This window comes from Dermacentor variabilis, unplaced genomic scaffold (assembly GCF_050947875.1).
Source record: "Dermacentor variabilis isolate Ectoservices unplaced genomic scaffold, ASM5094787v1 scaffold_13, whole genome shotgun sequence".
Taxonomy (NCBI): Eukaryota; Metazoa; Arthropoda; class Arachnida; order Ixodida; family Ixodidae; genus Dermacentor; species Dermacentor variabilis.
The window spans coordinates 46,553,398-46,580,664 of record NW_027460291.1 but is presented as its reverse complement, the minus strand read 5'-3'; the positions used below and the strand labels follow the sequence as shown (position 1 = coordinate 46,580,664).

Sequence of the window (27,267 nt, the reverse complement as noted above, 5' to 3'; positions counted from 1 at the left end):
GCAGTGCACTGCTTTGCACTTCATTGCAGCACAGGGGTTTGCTATCCCCAGTAGCGAACGCTTTGGTTGACATCCCTGCCTTTCTGCTTCTTGCATTCTCTCTCCCTTTGTATAAAACGCACTAACTTGTGGGAGAGAAAGCGTTCTCCTCTTTTTAATTCAATTAATTGTCAAGCAATTATATTGCATTTCCAGTAACTAGAGCACAAATGCGTAGACGAAACCGATTCTGTTCTGTTCTCCGCGCTCACAGAGTGCGGCACCAGGGGGCAGAGCGCGCTGCATTTCCGTTAGGAGTGGCAGACGGAGCTGCACATGTGTAGTCAGCCGGCATTTATCGTGTCGTGTTGTAAAAGTTGTTAATTTGCCGTAAATATCTCTTGATTTGTACTCAAGAGTGGAGCAAGACCCCAAGGAAGAGAGATTGACGCATCGGGAGCGAAGAACAGAAACGATGGATGGTTACGCTGCTTGGGTCTCGGCACGTTCGAATTGGCAAAGTTCCGAATTTGTCGCTGTGTTGTGTACGCTTGTGCGCTCGTCATTTGCCGTCATCGCGCGAAGATATTTGCGCTGGATGTCTTTCATTTCGTGTACAAAACTCTGCACGCTGCGGCATCGAAGAAGTTCTCCTGTGTTTGGGTGCACGTATGCGCTTGGACACGGATAGCCTGCTTGCTCTCAACGGGTGTTCAACAGTCCACGCGCGCTCGTAACTTGCTCATGAGGTAAGCCCATTTTAATCTTATTTGGTTTGCATAACGTAGGTGTTAAAATGATGTGTGGTAAGCCGGTGTCGCGAACAGAAATATTTTTCCGAAAGACCACTATGCAACGTCTGAGGGCAAAAATGACGCATGAATGGGGAAAGGGATCGCCCTATCTTTTCAGATCGATTGCAGTCGTAGCGCGATCGGCTCGATCGCAATTTCCCTGAGGTACTTCTAACCTTTTGCTCACTCGCGTTAAAAGTGTAGAATAAAACTGCGTTCAGTTGCGCACTTGTATTGACGCTTGTATTGACTTGAGAGCATACTGTACCGATACAAGAACTTCTATTAGAATACGGAAATAAACGTTCGAGGCAATAGCAGTCGCTCACTACCTGTGATCGTTACTTTCTTGCTTGGGTGCACGTTTTAATTGTGACCAGAAAAAAAAGTTCTTTGCTCTGGCTGCTCTGCTGTGCTTCCTTGGTGCAACTTTTTGCGGTGCAGCAAGACGTGTTGCTTCGAATGATGTCTGGGCAGTAAAGGCATTCGTGTCAGTAAGCAAGTGGTAAACGGGGTATCAGTGCGAAAAAATTTGGACATACAAGAGAAGCGAATGGTATCATCATAGACTGTTTTATTTTACGAATAATTCAGTTGTATTACTAAAGCGGAGAGTGGATATGCATGAAAGTGAGGTTGTATTGATACTCAGCAAAAACAAGGTAACTTATCATTACTAATCAATCCTTTTCTTTTACTGGAAGGCAAGTTGCTGTTGTGCTGGAGCTGAGAAGAGGTCTGCTGCCTGCAGTGGGTCCATCTCTCTCAAGTTATCGCAGTATTGTAGCTCTCAAGGTGAGTGGATTTTTTTTCTCTTAGCTATTTGCTACCTGAATCATGACCATCTACTTAGCTGTGTAGGAGATCACTGTTAGTGACATCGGAGTGCTGGTGGACAAGCACTCCTTTATGATTGCAACGTATATGACAGAGTGCAGCTGTGGCAGTATGCGAAGGTGTTAATCTATAAGCCAAATTAGGTTCTTTGAGGTAATATGTTAATATATTGATGACATTGGATTGTGGTCTAGCAGGCAAAAATGCTAAACAAGAAGAAGTAATTTTAATTTGCACTTGGTAAGGTGTGCAAGCAATTCAGGCTGTTATACATGAAATGGGACATTTGTAGATGTCTTATACAATGCTGCAGTCCTGAATAGCTTCAGGGTTGAGTGATACCACGATAATTTCTCTGAAAAGCATGCAGCGCAGTTTAGCATTGGGGGAGGCTGGCATCAACAGGCGTCTACTTACTGTGAAGTTCAAATGAGGTGTTACTGTTAGGGTGACTATATATAATTTATGGTTTAATTCTAACCTTGTATGAGGCAGACATAGTTTACCCACTTGGTTAAAAAATAGAGATGTAATATCTATGTATACAAGTGTTACCCATTCATTTATGCCGTTTGAACAATGGCAGAAATGCATGGCTAATACTTGTGTACATAGACATTACATCACTATTGTTTAACCAAGTGGTGCCCCTCCATGATAAATTTTACAGGGATATTATTATGTAATGTCAATTTTTGTTGTAACATTAATGCACCTTTTATATTATTACAAATTACCACCATTGTGTACCATCATAGTGTGATATTTACACTAAATGTATTTGACTTTGCTATAAAACCCTGCACAGTGTGCATCATGAAATTTTTTTTATAGTTTTTGGCCTCTGAAAGCACTTCACGTTATATTCTTGTTTGCAACAAGATTATAATGCAGGTTTCTCTCCTTATATTTTGTGGCACTTCAAACTGTGGCGAGCTAAACCACTGGGCAGCAATACTGGAATCGCTACTGCGTGTGCAGCTGTCTTCAAACACACACAAGGAATACATAATTGCTTTTTTAGTGCAAAACAACGGACACAAGAAAGACGACCAGAACCAGGCGCTACTGTCAACTGACATCACTTTATTGCATCCCTCCTTTGTAGACAGCAGAATCTAGAAGAACATGCGCTGTGAAAACCATGTGCAGGAACCACCAACATCTGATCACAAGAGCACAATCATGCGACAGAATCCCAAAAAACCATATTGAGCACTGTACAAAGTTAAAGAAAGCGCACTAATGCACTGGGACCCCAATGACTGTATGAAGAAAGCTTCCGATAACTCTCTGGCGTTGGTATCACGGCTCTTTTTCAAAATCGTTGTATCACGAAACATTGCGAACATAAGCGATCCATACCAACAGGCACAGGTTCCCATTTGGCTCAACATTGTAAAATATGGAAGTGCAAAGCCATGTTTCGTGGTACTACGATTTTGAAAAAGTGCTGTGATACCACCACCAGAGAGTTATCGGAAGCTTTCTTCATACAGTCATTGGGGTCACAGTGCATTAGTGTGCCTTCTTTAACCTTGTGCAGTGCTCAATATGGTTTTTTGGATCCCGTCGCATGACTGCGCTCTTGTGATCGGTTGTTGGTGGTTCCTGCACATGGTGCTCACTGCGCATGTTCTTCTAGATTGTATTATCTATAAAGGAGTGACGCAATAAAGTGATGTCCGTTGAGAGTAGCGCCTTGTGCTGGGGTCGTCTTTCTTGTGTCCATTGTTTTGCGCTTAACAAAGTATTTATGGATTCACACCAACTAGCCCGCCAACACATTGTGTTGCGGGCACTTCTGAAGTACTGTCAGTTCAATAACCTTGGTGGCATGGAAGTGCCGTCCACTTCTATGCGTTGCTTTCTGTTTCATTGTGGCATCACATCACATTATAATCATAATTTGTATGTACTTTTTCCAAGAGACCCATATTCCTATCCTTGTGTTATATTTGCTGTCGCATTATTTATGTGCAAATGACCAGTGCTCCGAGCTCCATTTTATCGCAAAGTAAACTACTGGTACCTGGAGAGTTATGTACATCAGAAAACCAAAGCCAAACTGCCGAACAGTACGAAGCAGCGGCCTTAGTGCAGTGTCAAGTAGTCAGATTTTATTGTTCATGCAGAGGTGCACAGCATACCTCTTTATTACTTGCTGAACAATTAAGCTGTGTGAAAACTGAGTATTTATGTAGCTTCAACCACATGCTATTGGCCATTGCTCCTGCCCTCAGCAAATGTGGAAGATTATCACGACATTTCTTTTTCTAACTCTTTTTCCTTATTACAGTGGGATTACTGCATGCGTAAGTAGGAAATGGATCACATAGGCAATCAAAAGCCAGCAATGTGTAAACTTGGAACATTGATTGTACAGTTTGATGACCCAGAATAAGTAGAAATACAGCATAAATGATTGACAATTAACTTTTACTTTACACAGGGCTAGAGCATACAGTAAGCATAGTGTATGCTCATGCGGTGTCACATCAATTTAAATTTTAGTGTAGCTTTACAGTGTACGCTTCTATTGTTGCATTCTGTCAGAGGGATGGTAATGTTTCGCGTGTATAGCAACTAGACTGTCTATATACAGTAGTAAAAATGTGCGAACTGTATTTTTTAATGATTTGATAGAATGTGTAGAACAATAAAGCCATACAATCAACACACAGTGATGTGACTTTCTCTGCACATGTTGCAGGTTCAAAAAAGTATGGTGGAAGCTGTTGCCAAGGTTCTGACCAGAAAGGACAGCCAGTATAAAAGAGTTCACACCACTGATCTCTACTACAGGGGATGGACAGCACATCGAGCAGCCTCGACTGAAGCCAACCTTGTCCCGGAAGTTGGTGCTTCACAACTTTTCAGCACTTCGTTTGCACGGGTGTGTGCCATTTCTTCCCTAACATGCCTGCCTGATGTGCCATAAACTACCCAAACAGTGTTTCGAGGTGTCCAGAATTTTTCCATTGCGGTGTCTACAGTGTCGCTAACATAAGTAGCGTGCAATGGAAACACTGGTAAATGAGAAAAAACTTCATGGAGAACACTATCGTATACGGGTTCAGATTGTCATAAAAGCGCTTACCAGACATGTAGAGACCTCCTCAAATGTGAAAAACCACAAAGAAAAGTTTTTAAGCAGCAATATTATCTGATCGCACGCACTAGTTAGTCCACCATAAGCCCTGCTTCCAGGACAAGCGACTGCATGACACCGCATTTCCACTGGCTTCACCTGCATCCAGTGCGGTGCGCTGCATCCAGCGAAACTAATTAGAAATCAGGGGTGCACAGTGTTTTCTGTCCCCTTTCTCGACGCCTACTGAACACATGGGAAACTGTTTCCAAAGCAGAAAAACAAAGGGAAAGGGCTCTGAACACGTTGCATTTTAAAGTGGCTGGTACTGGGTAACGCAAGTACTCTGGCATAGTAGATTTGCACCAGGCAACCTGAACGCCCAAAAAGGCTGCTGTTTACTTGCAAATGGCCAACGTATTCTGAGCATGTTGAAGTTCAGAAGAACTTCACTTTGGCCTAGTTGGTATTTATTGCATATCATACCTGTTTATGTGTTCTCTCCCTCTGTCCCCGTCTTTTTTGCGGTCAATATGATATGTTGAAGTTCTTTTTTTATTCTCATAGCTTATTTAGCTAGTGGAGACAGCTTTCACAACCGGAGAAGAAGCCTTGGAAGCATGAAACACTACACAAAACCAGCTTAAATATATTGTGTCTGCATCACAATTTCATGGCTGCATGAGTGAACCCTCTGGTTAACGCGTAAGAGTGTTCATGATGTTTGCCATGCATTATCCACTTTATTTACAGATCAACCATATCTTGAGATTTAAGCTGATGTTACGTTTAGAGAAATTATGGCCGAGAGCCAGCTTTTGAATATACAGATTGACCTCGACAGATTAAACGCCAGAACAAGTCGTTGTGGATTTCAGATCAAGAATCTTCAAAGGCCAGTTCATTTAGTGGTGTTAATATTCTGCTCAAAGTTGTTGATTGTTACATTCATATGGTGCCCAAGCATTGCGGTAACAACTTCACTTGGAGTACATAGCAAGGATGTATTCGACGTAAGCTGCTGGCTTTTTTCTGTGTTTTCAAAAGCTGGTTTCTTGTTCAGTTTAAATTTTCAAATTTTGCATTGTTTATTAGGTGTTGTGTCCTGTTTCCTTTTCCTGCAGCTTCTTAGTTAAACATCTGAATAGTGAACACAACTTGACCTTTTGCTTGGTTTTCTAGATTACACGCCCTCGATGCAAAACAATTTCACTTCAAGACTGCTTGTACCGTACTGAAAGAATAACTTGAAGCAGCCATAGCCACCAATAACACGCAAGAGATGATTATGAAAATTGTAATATTGTTTTTTGATCTACAGGGTGTCTTAAGTATCGTGCACCAAGATTTAGAAATATGTAAATGCGATGTAACTAGACAAAATGAAAGTAATGTTGTTTGCCATCGCTTGGAGATACTCTGATTATTTTTTGCATTCTGCCTAATTATATAATTCTTAATTAGTTAATAAATATCTCAAATAATTAAATGAAATGTGTCAATGAAAAGTTGTAGAGCAATATGAAATCCTCCTGATACACTTTCTTGTTACTGTTACAAGTGTTTTATGTGCTACATAAAAGTGTTTTTCGAAGGAATAAGCCTGAGAATACACAAAGTGTCTTGAGTGGCCCGTCATGTGTCAGTTTTGGGGTGCAAAGCCACGAATACAACTTAAATGGGTTCTTTTAAGAAAAAGACTTAGCTCAGAAAATTATCCTTCCTTGTGCAGCCTGTGGAGACAAGGTTTCTTAGACATGGCCATGGCCCTCAAGGAAGATGCCAAGGCCACAGGCAGTTCCTCCAGTGACCGTGAAAAGGTCCCCTGGGGCACAAGTCTAATTTGGCACCCCTACCTTTCTCCTGCAGCTTTTCTGTCTACTTAGCTAACCAGGTGGGTCAATGATGGCAAAGGGAAAAAAGAATCAACAGCTTCAAACGTAGAACTTGCTCAAGCTCAATGCATTTTGGTGTGAAGTTTTTCCCTTATCATTTATCAAAAACGGGTAATTAGTGTATGATATGGTCTTCATACGGACACCTCTTTCCCACAGAGAATTAGCAGTAAAAAAGCAGCTTATGAAGGCTTGAATATTAGCTAGGATGATGTGGCATAGATAGGATAATGATTATGAATGTTTCTGGTGAAGGTAGTGGTAGTAGAGTGAATAATCAGAGTTTATATATAAATTAAAAGACATTTCGTTGCAATGCCAGAATTTTAAATCATCCCAATTGATTCTTGCATTTGATAGTCTATGCACATTGAGTTACAGTGCTTTTTGATGCTTGCTTCTTGCTGACATCATTCTTATGCTGCATAATTCACCTGTTTAATTTCCCTATTTCTCCCGTTCAAGCAACCTTACATTCATCATAAGAAACCTCGTAGATGAGTTCCAGAAACTTGCTGATGAGATTAGGGGGCCGCGTGTACCCCAGGCTTAGATATGCATTCAAGAGCCTCATATCTTGCAAATGTTAGAAATACTCCTGCTAAGCAAGTTCTTGGTGTCATACAAGGTTATTTGCGAATACGAAGTTGCCTAAATTTAGAAAACAGTCAATCTAAAACATGTCAAGCGATATCGCTGACAATACACACACATTTCAACTCAACTAAATACAAATAAATATAGCACCAAATGAGAGTCATTGGCATGATGCCATTCTTTCAGTGGAATAAAATCTGTCATGCGTTGTAAATCTGAAATCCTTTATAATCCAGACTACTAAATACCTCATGAGGGTTGTGACGTAAAATATGCATGTATTTATTCCTCGTTTTTTTACGTTAAGACCCAATAATGCTTAAACAGCAGTGAAAGAACTGAGATCACAGTACTTAATACTTTATATTGCTCCAGATAACCATTTCTCTGCCGATCGCAGCATTTGACACTAACAGTTTTTGACAGAAAATGTGAGACAGAAGGCACATGACACTTAGGGTGGTGCTATTCACTTAGAATGTTTGGAAACGAAACCCATAATGTACATGTTATGGCCCTACGTGTCATTACCTTTGAACAACAAAAAGGTCGGGGGTTTGCGTTTTGCAAAACTGCATGGAGGTTTTTACTGTGTGCAATTAAAATTAGAAACCTTCACAGCTGATACTAAATGCATTCTCCACAGCTTTAGGTTATACAGGTGCACTACTTTACACAGAACACACTCTTTTACCTCGTCGCTGCCCACACTCTTAGGCAAAGTTACACCCTTTGGAGTGCCCCTTCTGCCACACAACGATAATCGTCATCTGCCTTGATGTGTTTCCTCTCTATAACGCTGCGAACCCTGTACTTTCCAGTAACGAACGGCATGCGCGTTATCAGCTTGATAGCATTCCTGACAGGAAAGTAGCGGGCGTGGCGTTTTCAACTTGTGCGTAGCCAGTGAGCTATGCACAATCCAAAACAACACAGCCAAGGAAAACATTTGCCATATTTGCTAAGAGTGCAGGCGGTGATTCAGATTTTTCAAAGGTGTTTCATTGTATGGGATGGCACATCGCGCTTCATTTATTTGCAGAATATTGCATTCCAATTGTGTCATATGAGATAAATCCATGAGAGAGCTTTAACTTGCCCTAAATTTATTACAGCTGTGTAAACTGGCAGCAGCTTACAGTGCTTGTGGAAAAACAATCGTAACTGCCATATTATATGTAACTGCTAGTGCACAGGCATCGGCAGCAGCAATGGTTAGGGTACACTTGTTTCTTCTATTCTGGGGTATGCATCCTCCACCAGAAAGTAGTTTTTTTCGTCTTCCTCTTCTACCACATTGGAATGTGAAATGGCGTGTAATTTGTAGGGTATAGTCTTGCATAAACTTTATGAGCATTTATTCTTGTCTGTGCCACAGATCATTGTTGCTACGACTGTAAAAGCAGGGTGCCTGTTTACAGCACCCGTAGGGAAAATCTCTGAATCTTTAACGAACAGTAAGGATAACGAATGTTCGAATAAGTTTTAGCAATTTTCAACAAATTTAGCACTCTTTGCTTTCCACTGTGGTGTTTTTCAAACTCTAATGTTGGCACAAAGTTTGACTGCAGGATGTCATTTCGTGTGAAAGAGTGCACTTGCGCGCATAACAACACCTCATCGTCAACATTCTGATGCACAGAATGTCATTAGCTTTCGTATGCATTGGTCACTATCGGCTGCTCCTTTGTTAGTTGGAATGTAGCATTTCTGTAAAGCACATTTGATGTTCTAACAAAAAGCATTGTGCCTTCTTATCCCCTAATTCTCCTACTTGATGCCTAGCGTTATAATAGCATGGTTGACACCATGAGAGTCAGTGTTGTGTATAATTGTGTCTGGTGGGGGGGGATGCATTAACTTAAGCAACTTTTCCAGACGACTTGAATCAGTATTGTGGAATGCTGGTTTTTTTTTCAATCACTGTTACCAAGTTTCACTTTGGTTGTGGCAACAAGTATGATGTAGTTCGCTAGCACCCCTGTCCACACATATAATGTGCAGGCATCTGTATTGAAAAAAAGACCAGCTAATGGTTTGCCAGGAGCTAAGGTCCATTTAGACCATTAAAGTTTGAGCTTACACCGGTGGAAATAACCGGTGAATGAAAGCACACCCAGGAGAACTGACCATAACATTTTCTTTCATTATAATAGTGCTGAAGCATTGAACTGCATTTGAACTGACTTGTTTAAAAAATGACCCATTTCCTTGTTCAAGTAAGACAAAGGTTCCACAGGAAGACAGAAACTGCCGTCAACAGCAGCATGAATATAAACAGCGCTCGACGTTTTGCAATCTTGCACCTGGTTATCATATTGTCCATCCCATTTTTTTGCACAGGCTGTTCTTTACTGTTTTATGGTCATACCCAGTTTAATTTTAATGTCCCTATTTTTTAATATTTGGTTAATATATCTTTTCCTCATCGGCTTTCAACAAAATATATATTCATAATGTGCCTTCATTTATCATTTACAGTGATCTTAACCAGACGCATCTTGATACAAAATTTATTTTCGTTAATTCTTCGTTTTCCTTTTCCAAAAGTGCAAACTGGTTATCTTGATACCTATTTTGTCTTCTGGGAATATTAGGTTTACTGGATTAATGACTGCTTACCTGTGTACATCGTTTTCTGTTTGGTCACCCCTACTCTTAGCAAGCACTGACAGCAGTGCTCATACCCGCTCTATCACAATCACCACTGCTAGGCACACCCTTCCTTCCTTTATTTTAACACTTTGGCTTCTCTTGACCTATTATATGCACGAGTTTCTTCTCCCCCAGTGAGGCTAGGGGCCAGTGAGCTATGCACAATCCAAAACAATACAGCCAACGAAAACATTTGCTACCCTAATGACAAGCACCTGTGTCAAAATGTTCGCTACAGCAACATCCCTTGTTCCAACAATGTTGATCTACTTACATGTTTTTCTAACACAAAAGTTACTGCTTTGTCGTGTTCTGTGATTATACTTTTTTGCCGCTTTCTTTAGGATGGATATTCACGAATACTATTTGTTTCTCCTCACAGCAGCAAATTTATCCTTGCAAGCGTTTCGGGTCAAGAACAACTTTCACCAGGAAGAAGTGCAAGACGAGTGATTGAAGAAAATAAAGTTGCTTCTGTGACCTAAGAACTTGAGGACTGAAATGTTGCACCTTTTTGTATATATCCTATGTAGTGCATTCTTATCACAAAGTGCAAAGTGTTTTATCTCTGCAGCCATGTCAGTGTGTTGGCAAGACAGTTTTCTCAATGGTGACCTGCTGCTTTGGCTATGAGCTCTTCATGACATTTGCATTAAAGGAGATGTACTATCGTGGTCAAAAGTACCCTGGAAGTGCGAGCGTTGACCAAATTGCATTGCTGTTCAAGACCGCTGAAAACAGTGTGTCACGTATGCACATTCCGAACGCAGATGCTAGCACGGCTGACCCCAGCAAATAGTGCACCATAAAATTCGGTCGACTCTCGAATGTCCTGGGCAATTTTATCCCTGATGGCACATCCTTCAAACAATGGATATGCTCTGCAAGATGAAATACGGGAAGCACCTGTACTTTAACGGATATAGTACAGATTTAGCATACGGAGTATTTCGTTTTCTGAATACGGCAAGCACCTGTATTTTAACGGTTATAGTACAAATTCAGCATACCCCCAGTGTGTTCCGTTTTCTGAATACGAGAAGCACCGTACTTTAACGGTTATAGTACTGATTCAGAATACAGTCTTCCGTTATCCAGATACAGAAGCACTCGTATCTTGTATTACGGTCTCTCTTTTACAGTTGTCCGTTCTACGGAAATGACCGTTCTTAATTTACGGAAGAGTGTTCGGTCACAAATTACCAGCAAATTTTCTGTAAAGTAAGGCAATTTTTTTACTGTGTGCTGGGGCCGAATCGTATAACGGTTCGGTTGGGGAACCGTTCGTTTGGCTTCACCTGATTTTCCAAAATTTTGGTTACGTCACAGGTCGTCACAGGCAGCGGGACGGTATCGCAATTTATGAATACGTCACGCATCTGCCAATCATCTTCAAAGCGAACCGGTCGTAGGAACCGACGAAGGGGCAGTCCACATTGGGTTCCGTTGCTGTGGCTTGGCTGTTGGCTTGCGACACTGACCGCTCGACCTCGGAGACACGCGGGCGTCGCGCGCGCGTGCGTTGGTTGCTTCTGAGGTTATTACTTGCCTTCGACGTCTGCTTGGCGTTGCTCTTTCGGTGTTGACCATGGCTGGAAGTGCGATACGCGTTCGAAGAAATAACCGATAATAAGTTGCACCACTCTTGCCGGCTTTCTAAGTAGACCTTTTGCAGGCTGCGCTATCAAATGGAGGAGACTCCGGTGCAATTGTACCAGTGGTCATTCCACGCAGAGGACGGAATATTGCTCGCGGCGGTACATCGCCACCAGCCTGCAGCTCCCAGAGGTCGGTCGGAAGCGAAGCATTATTCGGAATGGCCTAGATCTCTGCTGCCCGCACTGTCCACGAAGTTGCTCACGCATTTATACTCTGTTGGCAGGTAGAATGGCCGGGTCAGCTTTCCCGTGGCCTCCGCTTCAAAGCCAATACCAAGGAGGTATTTGCATGGTGAGATCGAACTCCCAGTGCTATCGCCAGCGTGAATAGCCCGTAGGCCGCCGTTCAGCAATCAGAAGGGTTTAACCTAGGCTGGTTCAGTGCTTCCTTCGTTCGGCTGATAAAACTATACAGTCAGGACGGGAAGATATTGTGAATATCTCTTATTTGGCTGCCATTTTTTCACAACTTCAGGAATGCTGCACTTTGCTCCTCAATTTCACGGCACAGCGCGCACCGTCAGCACCACACTCTTCGATTTTACTTCGCGCAGGCAATGAAAGGCCGCATATCGTGATGTTCGATTCCAAGTTCTATTGCTTCTATCACGCGACGCGCCGTGGGGCAGATCGCAGGGATAGCGCCAGCGTGGCGGCGAGCGAGTCATCTCCGAGCCGATGACGAAGGGCGAAAAAAGAAGGAAAATTGATATAGTCGGCTAGATGAAGACGACTGAAGCTCCGAGGAAGCTGCTTGCTACCCGAAGCATCGTCAAACAACGGCGCTGTATGTCGCTGACCCCAGCAATCAAGGCGGATGCACATGAAGTTACTTTGGATGGTGCCAAACGTGTCAGATGAAGCAACCGACAAGCTCTTGCCCCGTACGGAACGGTGACGGGTGCAGCGAACGAACGGTGGCGTGTTCAAGGGATTTTGTACAAGGGCTCAACGACGCGGTAGGTGATGCTGCAGCTGAGGGCAGGTGCCACAGTCAACGATATCCCGCACCAGCTACGTATATGAGGGAAGCTCACCCTTGCCGTCATTCTGGGCCGAGCGCCTCTTTGCCTGCGGTGCCATAAAACCCGTCATATTCAACGGGACTGTCGAGTTCCACGCTGCGAGGTCTGCCGACGCTTCGGCGATGACCGTTCTCAGTGCGTCAAGACACGCTGTGTAGTCGCAGGACCAACGAGAAGAGAAGAAGTACCTGAACACCTCATGGATGAGGTGGAAGATATTTCACCAGTTAAGAGCAACAAGGTTGGCAACGCGAACACACAGCCGTCTCTTCGCCCTAAAAACTTGTGTCCAAACAAGAAAACCAACGACGAGGCTGATTCTCAGAAAAAGACTGCAAACGATGCGTCTGATAACCAGAGTTCCGTGACAGAACAGAAGAACGTCTCATAGAAGCCGTCGCCTGTCACTACATGTGCCGAGGCGTCTGCTACGACTGACGCCGACATGTCAGCAGCCACTAACATGCCTGCGAAGTGGGCACACGAGGAAACGATCGGCGTAACCGGGACCTCTGGAGCAACAACATGCAGCGAACCACCTACAAGGGCGACTCATCTGCGACGTACGCCCTTCAAGCCGAGGCCCAACGTCCAAGTCGAGCGGAGACCCGAGACGGGGCCGCCCCCCCTTCGTTTTGGGTAGTGCAACCTAGCTATGCCTAGTACGTGTGATACCGCCAGTGTGACTGGTGTACCGACGCACTACAGAATAATAGAGGACACCACTTTATGCATAGCGCATGGGTCTCTCAAGGTAAGCGTTAGCGGCCCGATTATTCTTGCTCATAATGGAGGCCGCAGTTAATACCGCGATTCGTATTGCCACACTTAACGTCCGAGGACTAAGTACAAGGCGGCGGCAATATCAATTGAGTCAGTTCTTTCTTGAAAACGATCTCGACATAATCGCCGTTCAGGAAACCAAGATAGCGAGTCGAGAACAAACGGATCGCATGGTGCCACCATTCGTTCCGCGTTATAATGTATGCGTCTTTCATGCGGCCGGCACATCGGGGGCTGCGCTATTTTTTTGCGCAATAGCCTAAATGCAAGTTTTACGCAGTTACAGTGTGCGAAATGGTGCGCCTTGTTGTTGACAATATTACCTTGAGTGAAATTTTCTGGCAAGTTGTTTGTATTTACGCTGCTAATAGAGAGAGCGAGAGACAGTCCTTTTTTGAACGAGTAGAGGATTATTTAAAGACCGATAGGCTTTTGGTTTTACTTAGATTTCAATTGTTTATTTTCCGGAGGATCGTGTGAAAAAATTGCCGATAAACGAGCGTAGCGCACTGCTATTGAACAATCTTGTCAGTGAATACAACCTGGAGGCCCGCCGTGGTTGCTCAGTTGCTATGGTGTTGGGCTGCTGAGCACGAGGTCGCGGGATCGAATCCCGGCCACGGCGGCCGCATATCGATGGGGGCGAAATGCGAAAACACCCGTGTGCTTAGATTTAGGTGGACGTTAAAGCACCCCAGGTGGTCAAAATTTCCGGAGTCCTCCGCTACGGCGTGCCTCATAATCAGAAAGTGGTTTTGGCACGTAAAACCCCAAATATTACAACTTGGAAGACGTCGGCTATATGTTGTACGATCACAGTGTTCCACAGTTTACTCATGTTCAAGGACTTAGCCATGCTAGGCTGGGCAGAGCTTATGTATCACTGGAACTCGTGCCATTATGTCAAACCTACGAGAACAAGCAAATCTCTTTTATTGAGCACAGTTTGGTTGTCTTCACAGTAGGAACAAAAGAACGAAAAACAAAATTCGTGGGATTTGTAGAAAGTGATAAGCTACTCAACGATGACTGTTTTGTAAATGAAGTTAAAGAAAAACTCGGACGATTGATTGTAGCTGAAGAGAAATATATAGTCACCATGTAGGAAAATGTCAAAAATGAAGATTAGTGCTATAGAAAGAGCTACTAAACTGAGACAAGAATAAAAAGAGAAAGAAAAAGCCTTGAGGAGTAAACTCGACTTTCCGCTTAATGTAGAAAGCACAGAACCTGGCCTAGTCATGTCGGAAATAAAGGAAGTTTCAAGCCAGTTAGAAATCATTGACAAAGAGAAGTGTCACGGTGCCATGAGAGCCATCTTGGGGCTAGACCTAACCAAGGCCTTCGATAACGTCACGCATGAGGCCATACTGAACGAAATATGGCACAACTCCAGGTTGGACATGGAACATATAACTACGTGAAGAATTTTCTTGCAGGTCGCACGGCCACCATTACCATCGGAGGGTTGTAGTCGCCAATAATTCAATTCGGCAGCAAAGGCACGCCGCAAGGATTGCTTCTGTAGCCTTTTATCTTTAACGTGGCCTTGCTCGGACTATCACCTGCATTAGCTCGCATCCCCAACCTCAAGCATAGCATCTACGCAGACGATATCTCCCTGTGGGTCACCAGGGGCAGCGACTGGGACATCCAAGACACGCTACACCAAGCCATGAACGAGGTCGTTGCATACGTAGAACCGCGCGGCCTGGCGTGCGCCCCACAGAAATTGGAGCTCCTTCTGTACAAGCCTAATTGTGGAAGTCGACGTCCAGACCCTCACCCGCCCGAGATAGATAGAACGCATACCTACTGTACCTAGCATTCGTATCCTTGGCTTACGCATCCAACAACAGGGCAGAAACACGGAGATACTCAAGCAATTAGATAATCATGTACACCACACCAGTCGCCTCATTACACACATCGGAAATCGACATAACGGCATGAAATAAAACAACCTTATACGCCTGGTAACCACCCACGCCCTGAGCAGGATCACCTATGTCGCCCCGTACCTTAGCCTCAATGCAACTGACAAGCGCAAACTCAATACCATTATCAAGAGGGCCTATAAACAAGCCCTACATCTTGCCATCTCCACCTCTAACGAGAAACTGGACGCCCTAGGCGTTCACAACACCATAGACGAGCTTATTGAAGCGCAGCGTATTAGCCAATACGAACGACTCGCCAATTCCACCACGGGCAGGCACATTCTAAACACCCTAGGCATAACCTACACCACCGAATTCGGACCAAAAGTACCCATCTCTCCAAGCATTTGTGCTCAGCCAGTTATTCCGCCCATACCTCGCATAATGCACCCTGAACACAATCCGGAGCGACGTGCAGGAAGCGGTGAACAACTACAAAAGCGCTACGACCAAGCCGCTGACCTAGCCTACGTGGACGGAGCGGAATACCTCAACGAAAACACCATGGCTGTCATCGCTGTCGTGGGTTCGCAGTAACCCCTCGCCGCGGCGGCATCAGTGCTCACCACGCAACCCGAAGTAGGAGAAGAAACGGCAATCGCTTTGGCCTACGGGATTACCAATGCACACTCCATCATCAGCAATTCAAAAACGGCCATTCGGAACTACACAAGAGGACTGATAGCGCCCCAAGTGCAGAAGATACTCTCTGGCACTCCTCCCTCAAGGCAACGCCGCGTCCACATCATCTGGGCCCCTGATCACTCGGGTCTGGCTGGAAACGACGCGGCGCACAATGGCGCCCAAGCTGTCGCACACCGGGCGCATCATCCTTCTCCTGCGTCTTCCGATCCCGACCAGCCCTCTGTTCTGCATCGTGGTCATGCGCGGGACCGAATGGTCACGTTCATAGAAATTCTCCTGCACTACGCAGAGAGCGTTTACGCTACCCCCCCAGCACACAAAACACTGAATAAATCTCAATCCACCACTTGGCGACTCCTTCAGACGCGAACTTTTCCGAACCCCGTGCTTTACAACCGCATTTACCTCGATGCATGCCCCCACTCTGCAAAGCGTGCGAGGCCTGCGCTGACCGCGATCATATTATCTGGCAATGCCCCAAAGCCTCACCCACCAACACCTCCTGCACTAACACACGCATCACAACTACAGCCGAGCAGTGGGAGACATTGCTGTTCACCTTGGACCCAGAGGAGAAGCTCTGGGCCGTCCGGATGGTCGAATACGACGCGAGAAAGCAAGGACTACCTGCCGTCTGAGGAAGGAGGGGATTGGGGGTTATTCTCCCGACCCCCGCCACCCCTGAACCCCATCAAGGGCATAATAAAGTGTTATCTCTCTCTCTCTCTCCACTGGAGCCCATGATTCCGCGATCCGTTCAGCTCTGGAGCCGGAAGCAGAATCTACACCACGGAAACCAAGCACGCCACGGGTAATTTTGCTCCCCCTTTTGTTCTGCGTGCATGTGATTGAAATAGAAAAAAAAAAGGAGTGCAATGCTCCCGCCCGGGATCGAACCGGAGACCTTGCGCGTGTGAGGCGCACGTGATGACCGCTACACCACGGAAACCGATTTTTTTCTATTTGTTGCCGGTCTTGGACATTGTACAGAGCACCTAATACAGAACAAAATTACAGTGCCCAATTAACAACTACAAAACATTTTGAAAGGACGTACATGCCATCAGTACTCTAAGGACTGGCGTTGTCTAATTAAAATTCTTTCAATGCTGTCAGAGGTTCTATCCTCGACAGGCATTCGGGTACACTTTCTTGTATTTTCTTTATTTCAATTAAACTAGACATGCTTGCTCGGAAATACGTACGCGCAGGCCTAGCGTCCGGGTCGCAGTAGTACCCAGACAACCTTGCACGCCATAAACTATGAAGGCCTTTGAGCATTATTAGGTCGAAGGGAACCCCGTCATCATTCCTTACCTCTAAGTACCTCATCCCATGCAGATTTAACTGTAATTCCGTCTTGATTGTTCTTTGTAGGACATCCCAGAAGAGCACCCCGGCCCAGCAATGCAAAAAGACATGCTCTATTGTTTCAGGTTGCTTGCAAATCAAGCAGTACGAGCCCCAGGGTACAAGGAAGCCACGTTCTTCCATGCATGTCTTCACTGAGAGTGTTCCTGCGTGTAATTTAAAAAAGAATGTCTTTACCCCAGTAGGCGCCTCCATATTTTTCCCTCGTTTAAGGACATCCTGTCCTGATCTTCCACTGTATAGCGCTCTGTACAATGGCACTGGAAATACAATGTCGCAAACATCCTTATACAATGTTTTACTTTTAACGTCACATAAATACTCAAAAGAAAAACGCACAGAAAGAAAGCGCACACTATTTGCAACTTCTTTAAGATAGCCACGAAGAGTTCCTGGCATACTATCTGTACTAACAATAAGTGCCGGCAAAGCGCCTCTCATCCTCAGCTGGCATACAGTGCGCAGAAATGGATCACGCACATCCCGAAAAAACGAACATCTGTTGACAAGCTGCCGTACAAAAAGATGGTCCAAGCCTAGCCCCCCTTCCTTCACGTGCCTGAACAGATTGGTCCGGCTACACCTTTCCTAGGTAGAGCCCCAGATAAAAACCGCGAACACTATGTGTAACATTTGCACGTTTACCTGTGACCAGTACAACGTTTGCATGACGTACCACGACTTCGTAATAAAAAAACATGTTACACAGTTGCCTTTGCGAAAATGGAGAGTAAAATGCATTGTTTCATTGCTTGGTTCTTCCAGTATTCGTCGCTATTTTTGTAACTGTCCATGGATGGGAACACCTAGATACTTGGCCGGGGTTTTCATCCAGCTGACATTTGCAAAATTGTACGGGGCCGAAGACCAATCTCCGTGCCACAAACCGAGGGACTTCCCCCAGTTTACTCTACTGCCCGTCACATCACAAAAATTTTTCACTACCCTTGTTGTTTCCGTCACACTTTCTTTGCTTGTACAACACACCGCGATGTCATCGCATATGCCAAGAGCTTGATTTGTGTGGCTGCCAAGCTATACCCGCGTATTTGCTTATTCTCAGTTATTGCGAAACACATAGTTTCCATGTAAATGCCAAACAAAAGAGGACTAAGGGGGCAGCCCTGACGCACAGAACGCATGACGTTAATGGGGGCCCCCAATTCTTTATTCGCAATTAAGCGTGTTGTGCAGTTCTGATACGCCAACGACACTCCCTCAGTGATGATGGAACCAACATTAACGTAATCCAAAATGCAAACAAAATATCATGAGAGACACAATCAAACACTTTCTAGAGGTCGAGCTGGAGCACCGCGACTGCGCCCGAGGTGACGTCACAGCACTCCAGCACGCACAGCATCGTGTGAATATTCGAAAAAATGGAGCTTCCTTTGATACCACACATTTGGTGATCTGCGAATATGTGCTTTATGACGCTTTGAAATCTGGCAGCGAAAACTTTCATAAAAATCTTATAATCAACATTGGTTAAAGAAATTGGCCTGTAAGATGTTACTAGCCTAAGTTTCTCCACTTGGTCACTCTGAGGAATGAATATGGTATGCGCTTTTCCAAAAGAAGGCGGCAAAGTTTTGTTTTCATACGCATCATTAAACAGCTCTGTTAGCAACGGTGACAGTTCTTTCTTAAAAGCTTTATATAAACACGCTCCAAGACCGTCAGGTCCAGGTGATTTGCCTTGGTTCAAATCATGAATCGCTTTTTCAACTTCACGTTCTCTTATTTTCCCTTCCAATCGTTCTTTTGTATCGTTACTCAATCGCGGCATGCGACATAAAAGGCATTTCTAAACTCGTCTATATTCACTTCTTGAGACGCAAAGACTGACTGGTGATACTCTAGAAACGCTCGGCCTATGCTCTTACTATCGTCGGCAACGGTGCCGTTTCGTAAAATCCTGTCGACATGATTCCGTCATCCTTGCGTTTCTTCAAGTCCCAGCGCCCGTTAAGTGGGCGTCTCCCCAGCTACTAATGCATCTGCTCTTGCTCACACAATCGCACCTTGATACCGTTCCTTGTCAAGCTGCTAGATTTTTTTCTTTAATGGCTCCTACATCTTGCTTATACGCCTCAGGTTTTTCGCACTGAAGCGCTATCAGCTGCTTATGTGTCTTTCGTACGCCCCTTTCTTTCATTTCCTTCTCAAATCTGAAGCAGCTCGATCTTTCTAAAGCGGTCATTTTTACGTTTTGTTTGAACCATTCCCATTTCTCTGCTATTGTTCCACTATTTTCCTCGCTCACTTTCCTGACGGCCTCACGTACTGCCTCTACAAATGGCTCGTCTTTTAGCAGTAAGGGATTCATTTTCCATAGGTCCCTATTAAAATCTTCTTTCTTCCTCTCATTGCCTATATGACATTTCACCATGCAGTGATCTGAAAACGATACTGCTGCCATAGAATAACTATGACACATTGGAATCATGTCTTGCGATACGTATATGCGGTCTAACCGCGCATGACTACTGTCTTGAAAGCGCGTGTACATGACTTCCCGCTTCCCCTCCAGGCGCTCACAGACATCGTCCAGTTCATTATCACTAATTAGCTTAGTCAACACAGTACTGCTTTTCTCGCGAATGCCAGCATTATTGACTCTATCCCGAGCCCTCAAAACACAATTGAAATCCCCCAACAAAACCATGCACTTATCAGTGCTAACATACTGAAAAAGGTTCGCGAAAAATTAGGGGCGCTCTTCCACAGCATTCGGCGCATATATGCACACGACTCTGCGTTCAAGTTCACGAAAAACAAAATCACAAAAAACAATCCTTCCGGAATGGCATGAAAATACATTTTTAACAACAAGGTCAGGCAACTTCTTAACAAACAGAACACAACCGGCGGACGTACCTACCGCGTGGCTAACGACCTCATTATATCTAGTCATGAAACGTCGTACCATGCTCCCGGTCTCCTCTTCGTCAACCTTTGTCTCCTGGACAGCTAGAACGTCTACGTCGTGGTCAATGGCCAACCGTAAGACTTGACTTTGCCTACGCCTAGCCGCCAACCCTCTTACGTTTAGTGTGGCAATAGTGAGTGACGGATTAGGAGCCATGCTGAACTACAGTATAAGGTAGGCCCGGAGCATGATGCTTACCCTTCACGACCAGCCCTCGGCTAGCCGCCTCCGGGACCGCCGGTCTTCCCGGTGGTGTTCGTCTGCTGCACTTTGTCACCAGGCCTTCTCTCGAGCGGAACATTTTGCTTAGGCTTGAAGACCGACCGCCTCCCTAGAGGCGTCTTCTCCGGCGGCCCGTCACTAGTGCTGGATTCTGCGTTTTTCTTGTCTCGGCCACGTCACGGGGGAGCTTGGATGTGGCACCGAGACCAGCGGCCCCGGCCCCACCGCTAGCGGCCTCGCCCTGTTGCATCACTGACTCGTCGTCATCCCGTTCAGCTTCACTAGCGCCTGACTTCGCAGGATCTTTGTCCTTCTCGACCCTTGCAGGCCCAGTAACCTGCTCAGCGACTTGGACGACCTTGGCGTCAGCGACCTCCGGCACCCTCCTGGTAGTTGTCGCTGGGGGCACTTTCTCTCCGGCTCCCTTAGCAGCGTCTTCGGTCTCGACTGCATCCATGACGTGTACTGCTGACTCTCACTCACCCCTGGGCCAGTCGCAGTAGCGTAAGTCTTGACGCAGTCGGCATCGACGTGCCCGAAGCGTCTGCAACGCGAGCAGCGCGGCACCTTACAGTACCACCTGACGTGTACCATGCCTTGGTAGCGTAGGCATTGCATCGGACGACCGGGCACCACCACCAAGGCCAACTCCCCTGCAACGCGCATCTGGTGAAGAATATCTTCCACTTTTAGTCCGCCCTTCAACTTGAGAAGAACTGTCATCGTGGTCGAACATTTCTCCGCAACGCCTTGAACACGCCATTTCTCCCGGCTCACCTCAACCACCTTGCCGAAGGCCGCCAACGCCGTCTGGACGTCTTCTTCTTCCACGCCGCGCAGCAGCCAGTGAATAATATTTTGGGTTTTACGTGCCAAAACCACTTTCTGATTATGAGGCACGCCGTAGTGGAGGACTCCGGAAATTTTGACCACCTGGGGTTCTTTAACGTGCACCTAAATCTAAGCACACGGGTGTTTTCGCATTTCGCCCCCATCGAAATGCGGCCGCCGTGGCCGGGATTCGATCCCGCGACCTCGTGCTCAGCAGCCCAACACCATAGCCACTGAGCAACCACGGCGGGTAGCAGCCAGTGAAGTCAGAGCTTCACATGCTGGTCCTGAGGGTCGACGATAATACATCGCCACCCCTTAACCTGAAGCTCTTTCAAGGTCAGCAATCGCTGTATTGCAGCCGCATCACCGAGGGTCACTTCTCAGACATGATTCACTTGGTACGCCCCAAAGCACACAACTTCCGGCAGCAGGCCTGTGGGCGTAAGACCATCCCTAAAGTCCGCGACCTTATACGGCCTCGCTCGTAAATCACCGTGTAGAAACACGGTGTTATTAACAATTCGTCCTTTTGGCAGCTGAGGCAAAATAAATTGGTAGTCCCTTTCTTCATCACTGCAGAACCTGTTTCCGCGGTCAAAAGTGGCCGCTCTCGCTGCTCCACTGGAGCCCATGATTCTGCTGACAGCTCAGCTCGGCTACCGGAAACAGAATGACCACCACCACGGAAACCGATCACGCAACGCGTAATTTTGCTCCCCCTTTTGTTCTGCGTCGATGACATTGCAATATAAAAAACACAAAAGGAGTACAATGTTCTCGCCCGGGATCGAACCGGGGACCTTGCGCGTGTGAGGCGCACGTGATAACCACTGCACCACGGGAACCAATTTTTCTTTATTGCCCGTTTACATAATACAGAAAACAACATCAGAAGGATTTCAAACCCTTTTGAAATTGATCAACTCATCAAACAGTGTAACCCAATCAGGTGTTTCTGGCTGGGCTCGGTAAAGCTCTCGCATATACGCTACATATTCAATAAAATTTTCCCTTACAGGCCAAGCGTTAGCGTCGGCATGTCTTACCGATGTTCTAGTTTTCCATTTACTATGGAGGCTGAGTCCCAGTGATCTCCCAGTGAAATATAGGATCCCAGCATTCAATAAATACATGTTCTATTGTCTCCGGTTTTGGGCATAGTATGGAGTTGACTGTCCACGGTACAATCATTCCTTCATCTTGTAGCCACGTTTTTACAGGTAAAGTGTTTGTGTGGAGCTTGAAGAAAAATGATTTCACATGCGGCCATATAGGCATTCCTTTAACCCGTTTTAAGACGTCATGTCCACAGCCTCCAGTGTATACGCTTCTGTACATTGGAAGAGGCAACATAACATGCAGTAAATCCTTGTAGAGCTTTTTCTTTTTTACCGTACTCAAGTATTCTAAGGAAAATCTTACCTTAAGCATGCGAAAGGCGACAACAGCCTCTCGCGAATAACCTTTCATACGATGCATCGCAGTCTTATTTGTAGAAACGACTAATTCAGGTACTGCATTGTGTAAACAAACTTGCATAACTGTACGCAGAAATGGGTCACACTGATCTCTTAAAAACCAAGACCACCTTTTCTGACGGACAAAAACAGGTTAGTTCGACCAGTTGGCTCCCAACTTCCTCCCCAAATAAACACTGCAAATACTCTGAATTTTTTTGTAGGTTAGTACGAGGCATGAGCAATACTTGCATGACATACCATAACATGGCAACTAAGAATAGATTACAAGTAGTTGCACGGGCAAACATTGACACATTTCAACCTTTCCATCCCTGTATCTTCTCTTTCAAGCGTTCTGTTTCCTCGTTCCATTATAGTTCGGTGTTTTCATAACATTGTAATGGGACACCTAAGTACGTTGTTGGCATTAGTGTCGATTGGATGCCAACGAATAATTCAGGCTTTTCGCTCCACTCCCCATGCCATAAACCTACGGTCTTCTCCCTATTTCTCTTACAGCCAGATTCCTTGCAAAATTCACCAGTGAACCTAACCACGGTTTTGATGCTTTCTTGATCTTAGCAAAAGACAGCAATGTCATCAGCGTATGCGAGCACCTTGACTTCTGTCGTTTCAAGCATAAAACCGCGTACACTTTGACTAATAATTAAATTCAGGCAGAAAGGTTCTAAGTAAATATAAAAAAGTCATGATGAAATTGCACATCCCTGCCTCACACTGCAGAGAAGCTGGATTGGTTCACTTAACTTCTTGTTTATAATGATTGCTGTGCTGCACTCTGAGAAGGCCATTTTTACTCCTTCTAATATCAGTCCGCCGACATTAACATATTCTACTATTGAAAATAGTTCTTCATGTGACACATTTTCAAACGCTTTCTCCAAATCCAGTTGCAACACTACAACCCGACATGAGAGAGCATCACATCACTCAAGAACACAACGAGCTACACGTGTATTGGTAGAAATTGTTATGCCCTTGATTCCATATGTTTGATGCGGTCCCACTAGACGCCTTACAACACTTTGATGTCCATTTGCTAACATTTTCGTGAATATATTGTAATCACAGTTTGTGAGGCTTTTTGGTCTATAACATTTTACCGACAACAGTTTAACCGTATCCTCGCACTTAGTAATCAGTACTAGATGAGCGGTTCAGAACGATGGCGTCATTGGCTGTGTTGCATACATTTCGTTGAAGACGTTGTGCAATAATTCGCTGAGCTGAAATTTGAAAGCCTTGTAAAAGGGCGCACCTAAACCATCAGGCCCGGGAGCTTTTCCTGCGCCAAGTCCATCTATGGCGTTTAGACAAGGTTTCTAGACAAGGTCGCACAGTATTAAAAAAAACTTCTCGCTCATTGATTTTATTCGGTGCGTAAACAAAAACAACACGCCAGGCAATTTCAGCAAAAACAAAATCACAAAATACTAGCCGGCCATTTTCACTACAAGACACAGATTCAATGACCCCAGTACTTTTCGAATAGAGATAGCACAACCGCCAGGCCTACCAACTGCATGACTCACGCATACATTATATCTGCTACGGAAGACTTCAACCATTTTATCAGCAAGCTCTTCCCTCTCGATTTCGGTCACTTGGACCACTAACAAATCAATATCGTTTTCAAAGAGAATGCGACTTAGTTGATATTTCCGTCTTCGTGCAGAAAGGCCTCTTGAATTAAAAGTTGTGATACGCAAGGCATTTTTAAAGTTTACTGCCATATCAAGTTGATATTATTGCTGATATTTTACTCACATTCTTACGTCAAACAGGGGCATTGGCTGAAAAGCTGCTTCCATATATGCTGCCGTTCCAGGGTATTAACGTGCGCGAGTACTCCGCTGATTGAGCGGGGTTCTACAAGGGAAAACAGTAACAAGAAAACGCCGCCGCTAAGAAGCCCGCGGTATTGAATTAGTCCGTCGGGCTGGCGCAAGTTTTGGCGTTGGTTTGAAAGACTGCCGTCTGGACGTTGCGGACATTGTGGGAGGTTCTCCGGTGCTTTTTTCATCACCTCTTGCAGAGGTGTCTCCAGTTTCCTCTCGGCTTCTCTTTGCAGGTCCGCTGCCAGATGCTGCCATGTCGAGATCTGTGGAAATTTCCTCTGTGGCTTTCTTGTTTTCAGGAAAATAATCGCTGGTATGGTTTTGGGTGTTTCTTGGAAGTTTTGGTGTGTCTAGGCTCATTACGGTAGTAACAGGCCCAGGGTCTTCATCGCTACTCGGTTCCTTGGCGTCTCCACCTGGAGTGTGCAGAGGCACTGCTGCCTCAGTCTTTCCTTCCTCGCCATGTCCTCGGGCAGCCTCTTCAGCATCAACTGCGTCCAACATGTGCTCGGAAACCAAATCTCTGAGGAGTAACAGGCCCAGGGTCTTCATCGTTACTCGGTTCCTTGGCGTCTCCACCTGGAGTGTGCAGAGGCACTGCTGCCTCAGTCTTTCCTTCCGCGCCATGTCTTCGGGCAGCCTCTTCAGTATCAACTGCGTCCATCATGTGCTCGGAAACCAAATCTCTCCGGGCTGGGCCTGCTACGCTGGCGTAAGAGCGCACGCACTGGGTCTCGTCGTGGCCATAGCGACGACAGAGCCCGCAACGTGGAACACGGCACTCGCGACGTATGTGGCCGATGCCGCGGCACCGGAGGCAGAGCGGAGTTCTGCCTGGAACGTGGACGAGTGCGACATCTTCAGCAACACGCAATTGATGAGGCAAATCTTCGATGGTAACGCCCACTTTCAGTTTTAGTGTTACGGAGCGCCTTGTCGATCCTTTATCAATGCAGCGTTTCACCTTTCATTTCTCTCGTGATTTCAGTCACCTTTCTGAAGGCCGCCAGAGCCGTTCGCACATCGTCGTCCGGCAGACCATGGAGTAGCCAGTAGAGCTTCAGACGTAAGCCTTTGTCGCAGGGGTCTATAACCATGCAGCGCTCACTCTTGACATTAAAGGTGTCTGCAGCCAGTATCTTCTTCTTTCCTTCCTTGTCCTTGAAGGTCACTCGCCACAGGTGATTCATTTGGTATGCCCCGAGGGCAACCACCTCCGGCAGCAGTGAAAGACGGTCGAGTGCGTCGCGGAAATGCTCGCAACGATACGGCTTTTCCCATGGGGCAATCATGCAAAAAATCGGTATTCAAAACAAAATCACCTGTGGGCAGATGCGGCAAAACAACCTGATAATCATCAGCCGGCTTGTCAGAAGACCTGATTCCGTGGTCATTGGTCGCTGTAACCGCCCCGAGGGAGCACATCCTGGAACGACCGTTCACTGTGGTGGCCTTAAGTGAAATTGCTACACCACGGAAACTGAGCACGAAACGCATAATTTTGCTCCCCCTTTTGTTCTGCGTGTATGGGATTGCAATAGAAAAACAAAAAAAGGAGTACAATGTTCCCCCGCCCAAGATCGAAATGGGGACCTTGCGTGTGAGAGGCGCAGGTGATAACAACTACACCACGGAAACGGAGCACACCGCGGGCAATTTTGCTCACCCTTTTGTCCTGCGTGTATGGGATTGCAATAGAAAAAACAAAAATGGAATACGCTGTTCCCGCCCGGGATCGAACGGGGGGGATCTTGCGCGTGCGAGGCGCACGTGATAACCCCTACACCACGGAAACCGATCACGCAACGCGTATTTTTACTCCCCCTTTTGTTCTGCGTGTATGCGATTGCAATAGAAAAAACAAAAAAGAAGTAAAACGTTCCCGCCCGGGATTGAACCGGGGACCTTGCGCGTGCGAGGCGCACCTGATAACCACTACACCACGGAAGTTTCTTTCTTCTCTATTGCCAACTTGGCACAATACAGTGGAAGAACAACATCATAATACATTAAAAATGCTAGCTTGTGCCTGGCTAGCATAAGTGTGTTATAAAACGCTTTACGGTCAGCAGTTCGTCCAGGTAAACATACCAATCTGGCTTTTCTTCCTTCGGTTTGTACACATCTCTTAAATATGCAATGTTTTCGTTGAAGTTGTCCCGGGCTGACCTCGCGTTGACGTCCGCATTACGCACTGACATAGTGGTTTTCCAAAAATTGTGCATTACAATAATCATTAGCATATTGTACGGCACACTTTCGCTTTCGACCGGAAGAAATCGAATGCCGTAGGGTGTAAGCGGCAGTTCCTTTTTCAGGGTTCTTTGCAAGATGTCCCATAGGAATACGGCATCGCAACAATCGAGAAACATGTGCTCGATTGTTCCAGGCCTTTTGCATATTACACAGTCTACCGACCATGGTACCAGCAACCCTTTTTCCTTTAGCCACGGTATTGTAGAAAGTGTGCCACTATGGGGGGGGGGGGGGAGCATGAAAAAGAAATGTCTTCACTGACGATCGGATAGCCATTCTTTTAACCCTTTTTAACACATTGCTGCCTGGCCCAGGATTGTACATCCTTCGATACAAGGGCACAGACATCATCACATCAATTAGGTCTTTGTAGAGGTGTTTTCCCTTAACCTCCCTAAGATATTCCATTGAAAATCTTACTTTTAGAAATT

The 27,267-nt window shown here is 45.6% G+C and overlaps 1 protein-coding gene and 4 non-coding genes across 5 annotated transcripts; 1 reads left to right on the top strand and 4 right to left on the bottom strand.

Annotated features, from left to right (window-relative positions):
* Positions 1-299: 299 nt before the first annotated feature.
* On the top strand, positions 300-17,408 carry LOC142566660 (uncharacterized). The gene is made up of 4 exons (XM_075677492.1): positions 300-728; positions 1,478-1,568; positions 4,324-4,506; positions 17,277-17,408. Exons 1-4 carry the CDS (start codon positions 724-726, stop codon positions 17,406-17,408), a joined length of 411 nt encoding a protein of 136 aa, XP_075533607.1. The 5' UTR covers positions 300-723.
* TRNAV-CAC (transfer RNA valine (anticodon CAC)) lies at positions 16,776-16,848 on the bottom strand. Its single transcript has one exon. It is a non-coding gene; the product is annotated as a tRNA-Val (tRNA).
* A 4,625-nt stretch (positions 17,409-22,033) lies between the features above and the next one.
* TRNAV-CAC (transfer RNA valine (anticodon CAC)) lies at positions 22,034-22,106 on the bottom strand. The gene has a single exon. It is a non-coding gene; the product is annotated as a tRNA-Val (tRNA).
* A 4,194-nt stretch (positions 22,107-26,300) lies between these two features.
* TRNAA-CGC (transfer RNA alanine (anticodon CGC)) lies at positions 26,301-26,375 on the bottom strand. The gene has a single exon. It is a non-coding gene; the product is annotated as a tRNA-Ala (tRNA).
* Positions 26,376-26,457: 82 nt separating this feature from the next.
* Positions 26,458-26,530, bottom strand: TRNAA-CGC (transfer RNA alanine (anticodon CGC)). Its single transcript has one exon. It is a non-coding gene; the product is annotated as a tRNA-Ala (tRNA).
* Between the last annotated feature and the right edge of the window lie 737 nt (positions 26,531-27,267).